The sequence below is a fragment of the Mus caroli genome, chromosome 18 (genome assembly GCF_900094665.2).
Source record: "Mus caroli chromosome 18, CAROLI_EIJ_v1.1, whole genome shotgun sequence".
NCBI classification, from domain to species: Eukaryota; Metazoa; Chordata; class Mammalia; order Rodentia; family Muridae; genus Mus; species Mus caroli.
The window spans coordinates 40,340,429-40,346,763 of NC_034587.1; the positions used below are offsets into that span (position 1 = coordinate 40,340,429).

General features: G+C 41.2%; 1 protein-coding gene across 1 annotated transcript in view; it reads left to right on the forward strand.

Moving 5' to 3' along the window:
* Positions 1–6,320, forward strand: part of Stk32a (serine/threonine kinase 32A) — a 114,195-nt gene extending 107,875 nt beyond the window's left edge. Inside the window, exons 9-13 of the mRNA XM_021151143.2 lie at positions 918–1,034; positions 1,949–2,077; positions 3,698–3,826; positions 4,360–4,424; positions 5,334–6,320. Of these exons, the coding sequence (XP_021006802.1) occupies positions 918–1,034; positions 1,949–2,077; positions 3,698–3,826; positions 4,360–4,424; positions 5,334–5,433 (540 nt within the window). The 3' untranslated portion in view covers positions 5,434–6,320. The remainder of the gene's footprint in view (positions 1–917; positions 1,035–1,948; positions 2,078–3,697; positions 3,827–4,359; positions 4,425–5,333) is intronic.
* Positions 6,321–6,335: the final 15 nt, after the last annotated feature.

A 6,335-nucleotide genomic window follows, 5' to 3' on the forward strand; every position in this document is an offset into this window, starting at 1 on the left:
ACAGTTGGATCTCATGGAGGCATTTCCTCAACTGAAGCTCCTTTCTCTGTGATAACTCCAGCTGTGTCAAGTTGACACAAAAATAGCCAGTACAGCAGCCATAGATGACCCTGATTATTCTAGAACAGTTTTGTTGTTATTTAAAATTCTCTACTACATAGTTTATTGGGTCAAAGTATTTAGACATTGGAGATGATATTGTCTGAGCAATTTTCTATCCTTAAATTTCTCATTATGTTTTCAGCTTTTATGTGTTTTCATTTTGTTTAGTTTTATGTTTTTTTAATTGGTGTGTGTGTGTGCACATGTGTGTGCATGTGTGTGTGTGTGTTTCTTTGTTTTAGCGCATCACTCTCTGGTATCCCAGGCTGGCTTTGAACTTGGTATGTACCTGAAGCCAGTCTTGAACTCCAGATCTTCCTAACTCCGTGACCCTAGTGCTAGCATTACAAGCACATGCCATAACACCTACCTTTCATTGTATTTCAGATAAATTACAAGGAGACCACAGAAAAATTATGGATCTGTAATTTTCTAATTTGTAAAATTTGTAAGTCTGTAACTTGCAATCAACTTTATATGATAATTCAAGGTTCTATTTATTATTTACTTTTTTTATAGACACACCTAGAAGTTATATACAAAACAGTTTGAAACCTGTGTGTCTGTAACTGACTCAATCCACGGAAATGTTTGGATCTGTACAGTAACAAGTTCTTAAAACTTAGGATATTTTGATGAAAAATGTCAGAAACATGTCTTTTAAATTCTGTAGTAGTCCATATGTCTCCCTGTCAATCAGCTCCAAGGGGTTCTTGCTGAGGGTTTGTTGTTTCAAAGTTCACCTTGTAAACGCTTGCAATGTTTCCCCCTTTGACCTGTAAAAATGAAGGCTCTTTCTCCTTTTCTCCCTTCAGAGACCATATCACATCCTCTCCAGTACTTCCAGCAAGGAAATTGTGAACATGTTTGAGACAGCAATTGTAACTTACCCTTCTGCCTGGTCACAGGAGATGGTATCCCTTCTTAAAAANGTGAGACAGAAGAAAGCACCCTAAGAGGAAGTCCAGAAAATCCAATAACCTGCACTCAAACTCAAATGCCTGGCTTTCTTAAATCAACCTAAAAAATCTCTTTGGATGTCTCTTTGCCTTCTCAACCTCACTGTGTCCAGATTATAATTTTCAATTTCTTTATATTTCTTGGGGATCTTCCAGTGGTCTCTCTGCCAATGACTGGTCCCTTCACCTACATATGCAAGCCAGAGACCAGGGTTCACTAGCAGTTTCCATATCTAGCTCATCACCAGGTCCTAAATTTACACTCTCAGTAGCCATTTAAGCCACTGTTACTGCTTTTCATTGCTCTGGCTGTCTCCCTGATCCAGCTGCTGTCATGCCTTTTGTGTTTTTTTGCATGTGTCTGCCACTCCTCTCCCTACTAGTCTCATTCCNTTATGTCAGCATCTTCTCATTGCTCTTCAAATAAAGATCAAGCTAAATTACTAGATACAGTGGTTATAAACTGCCCTTTGAACCTTGTGAATTTCAGTCACGCTTTCCCTCCTTTGGCACTTGGAAACAAGTGGGAGTTTGACACTGATGTCAACACTACATTGTCACATAGTCAAATGGATGTGTCTCCTTGGGTAGGGAATGTGCTTGCTTGAGTGCTGTTAAGCTGAAGTCNTGTGTTGGACATGGTCTGGAGCTGCATGTGACCAAGTACAGTCAGACCACAGATTGGCTTGGATGGGCCATAAATGGACAAATTATAGTAAGAAATAAGATTCGGTGGACGTTGTACATCGTGGTGCGCACTAGGCTCCGCACCACGATGTACAACGTCCACAAGCAGTCAGGACTATTCATTACTCTCGGCGATAGGCTTCTATGTCTTAGGAATGATACGGGGATATGAGGACTGAGCCTTGCTTTCCTCCTTAAAGAAAGGCAGGCTCAATTGTGACCCCAATTTTGACCTGGAAGAAATGATTTTGGAGTCCAAACCTCTTCACAAGAAAAAGAAACGACTGGCTAAAAGGGAGAAGGAAATGAAGAAAAGTGACTCTTTTCAGGTAGGTAGGCTCCCCACCAAACTCAGGGAAGTGCAATTCATTCAAGAGCTGCTTGGGGAGGTCATGTCAGAAGCCTACCCCTGCCTGATGCTGGGGGCTTCTAGTAATAAGAGTGGCAAGGCTACAGTGGCCATTAAGGTCTTTGGCTTCACCCTTCTGATACAGCAGCAAGCAGAAGACAGGTATCCAGAATTTAAAAGATATTGTCATAATTTCCCACTGCTTGTGGACGTTGTACATCGTGGTGCGCACTAGGCTCCGCACCACGATGTACAACGTCCACAAGCAGCATCCCAAGCCCACATCATTCCCACAGTCTGTTCACATTGCTCTGTGTACATGTCCACCCAGGGGCTCACTTGAGGATCACACCAGTAACATAAAAGCACCCTGACACTAGCTTTACAGANGAGAAAATGGAGGCACATGTGGGGTAAGTTGAACACCGAAAGTCACATGATTGACAAGGAGCTAAGCAGGCTGTCAACATCTGGGTTTTTATGCTTTCCCCACGCATTGTCCTGTAAGTGGTTCTAGTCTTCCTAATCATCATTCTCAGAAACATGCTCATTGAAAAGGATTGTTTTTCTTCTTGCAAAGAGGTTATCTTTCATGTCTGTTGAGATCTATGTGTTGGTTAGTGGGAAAACTCCATGACCATTTCTCTTGTTTTGTTAGCTTTATTGTACTTATCTATAGGTTTAGACATAGTTTCCATTGTTTGAGTACCCAAACAAGGGATATTGTATCCCATGGCATACTGCTGGATAATCCTTAGGCTGGAGCCCAACTGAAGCTCCTCTCTCCTTTGCTTTGCCTGGTATTCCAATTATACTACAGGATGTAGGAACATTGGCAAGAGGGATGTGCTCCTGCAAAGGTTGGTAGAAAAAAATCTGTTATTTCTGTTCAAGTCCAAGTGAGGCACTTGTTCTAGGCACATGAGGACATGGCTGTTTCAGGGAACAGCTAGATAAGGTACCCAGTTAGGTACCAGGTGGAATCTCAGTAGAAGGAAGAACAGTGTGGTGGCATTCAACTGTGCCAGTGTCTACTTTAGTAACAGGAAGGTGAGCTGAGGTTTGTGATTGGATGCCTGGCTGTTGCATGACTATGGGAGACCCTGGGTACCACCTGCCTCAGACACATCCTTCCTTCTTTTAGCTTCTCCTGACTCCCTATGAGAAGCTCCACCTTGCAGATGTTGGGCCTCTCTGTAGATTTGACTCATTTGGAGGATTTATCAAGCAGCAAATTCTTGGCATAACACTCAGAAATCCTGATATTGTAATCTGGTTGGTAACCTTGGAAGGTGACAAAGCAATGGTCATGATTCTGACCTACTGAGAAATCCAGGATTCTGAACCTTAGAAATAGTATTTTAATATGGTCTACTTCATTATTCACTGAAGGATAGTTAAACGTTTATAAGAATAACTAAATTAAACAAAGAATATAAAAGATAATGCTGTCATTAAATGCTATACATCCTTGGAGGGAGCCCAAGTTGTTATTCTTAGGCTATCCCATCAGGACTATTCATTACTCTCNGTGGTAGGCTTCTATGTCTTAGGAATGATACAGGGATATGAGGACTGAGACTTGCTTTCCTCTTTACAGAAAGGCAGGCTCAATTGTGACCCCACTTTTGAACTGGAAGAAATGATTTTGGAGTCCAAACCTCTTCACAAGAAAAAGAAACGACTGGCTAAAAGGGAGAAGGAAATGAAGAAAAGTGACTCTTCTCAGGTAGGTAGACTCCCCACCAAGCTCAGGGAAGTGCAATTCATTCAAGAGCTGCTTGGAGAGGTCATGTCAGAAGCCTGCCCCTGCCTGATGCTGGGGGCTTCTAATAATAAGAGAGGCAAGGCTACAGTGGCCATTAAGTTCTTTGGCTTTACCCTTTTGCTACAGCAGCAAGCAGAAGACAGGTATCCAGAATTTAAAGCATATTGTCATAATTTCCCCTCTGGTCTTCTGCGAGAGACAAGAGGGGTGGGGCAACCTCTACTCTGTTAGCAGTGAAATTGTAATTAGCCTGCATTTTCCATTGGAAGCTGAATATATGTATATATATATATATATATATATATATATATATATATATATATATGAGGGGGATTCCTATCCTGTCATCTTCTCAGAATCTGTGTGGTTCTGAAAACAGGACTTCCTCAATCAATCCATGTTGCTCACTGAATACTCTATGGGTTATTGGCCACTTGAGGTTCCCATGTTTCCGCTAAGAATGCTTCTGTTTCTTTGTTATTTTCCCCTTGAAGATGTGCCTTCTTCAAGAGCATCTTGATGCTGTTCAGAAAGAATTTATAATTTTCAACAGAGAAAAGTAAGTAACTCTGTGGTGGAGACCAGCAGCTTAAAGTGATAGAATATTTGCAGAGACTTCATATATTTTTAAGATTTTATTTTTCTGATAAAAAGGACATGAATTCTCTTCTTCTTCCTCTTCCTCCTCCTCCTCTTCCTCCTCCTCCTCCTCCTCCTCCTCCTCTTCTTCTTCTTCTTCTTCTTCTTCTTCTTCTTCTTCTTCTTCTTCTTCTTCTTCTTTCTTCTTTCTTCTTCTTCTTTCTTCTTTCTTCTTCTTCTTTCTTCTTTCTTCTTCCTTCTTCTTCTTCTTGGTCTGAGTTTTTTAACTGATAAATTACCCCAATGTCTGGTGCTGTATTTTTGTGAATTGGCATGTAAACCGGCTGACTATTTAAAAAGCTTCTGTCTTAACATTTTCGGGGTGACATTTATGAGAGGTAGCCATTGGACAAGCTGTAGGAGCCAGTTCTCTCCTTCCTTCCATTTGTGGGTCCTTGGAATTAAACTCAGGGTGTCAGGCTTATTGGCCATTGATTCCACCCACTGAGTCCAACCCTTTGACTTGTAAAAGCTTTCTTACCTCAGACTTCTTTATAAATTGAGGCAACACTGAATGAACTCAGCAGCTTGTATCCATATATTTATTCATTTGCTTTTGTATCAACAATGTTTAAAGAGGAGGAGGCAGTTGATTTGGGAGGGGCTGGTTCAGACACAAGAAGGGCAGTAGGGAGAAAAGGGAAGAAGAAATGATGGAATCATATTTTAATTTAATTTTAAGTTTTAAAAGATGAAAAATATTGGACTACATGTTATCATTTCCAAAGTTTAAATTCATTTTTTCTTTAATAAATGACACTCTCTCCTTCCCTCCTTCCCTTACCCCCTCCTTCTCTCCCTCCCTCTGTCCATCCTTCCCTACATTAAGAGTAAAAAGTGACTTTAATCAGAGACAAGCAAATCTAACCTTGGAACAAACCAAAAACAACACAGAAGAGGAGGAGGACGGCCAGAATAACAACCTATGAAGAGCTTCCGAGTCCTCGGGGGACAGTGCTTCAGGAGACAGTGCTTGGCAACAGTCTGGAAACTCCTGATTATCACACAGAAGAGCTGACAGCAGTCCCTGCCACTCCCACCGCTCATGAAATGGGGAATGTGAATGAATAGTCTTCAAAGTTGGTGGCAGCACTCTGCATTGACAGGAGCGAAGAGAAACCCTGGTTCTGAGCTCTTCATTTCCAGCTTCAACACACATTGACTCTGTGAACTTAAGCGAATCTTTTAACTGCTTCCTCTGTTTTAGTTCATTGCTTGGAAGGTAGAGGGATATTTCAGAAGAGCTAGTCTTTGCTCTGGCTACGATTGCTCTAAACAGCCTTTATTCTTATTTTTAAATGAATATTGAATGTAGATTTATTTTTTATTCTTTCTGATGACACTGTGAAACATGGACACTGTACACAGTGGGCCTCTTCAGGGCTAGAGAATATCTCATAGGGGCCAGAATTCCAAAGCTTGATTAGGTAGGAATAAAGATTTTCCATCGGGAATAAATACATAGGTCAGATTAGAAGTAGCAAAGACTCATGAGATCTTGAAGTGGGGAACTGGATTGGCATGGAATCTGTTTGCAAGTGCCTACTATGTGCATGGCCTCTCACGCTATCTTGTGTGAGGTGTCCTTGATCAGTTAAACTTGATTTTGATGAGAGGAGTCATATGCAGAAGTTTAGCAAATGCTGGGAGTTTGGACACAGTTTCTTTTTCCAACACGGCAGTTGTAAAATATCAGACTCTGGTATATTTGACCCTTGAGGGCTGATTTTCCTCAAGGTTAGCAGAGACCTGCTTCTCCAGAGGATCAGAGAGTACTCCTGAACTACAGGCAGAGTTACTTAGAACTATTCAGTGAAGTCACACCTCACAG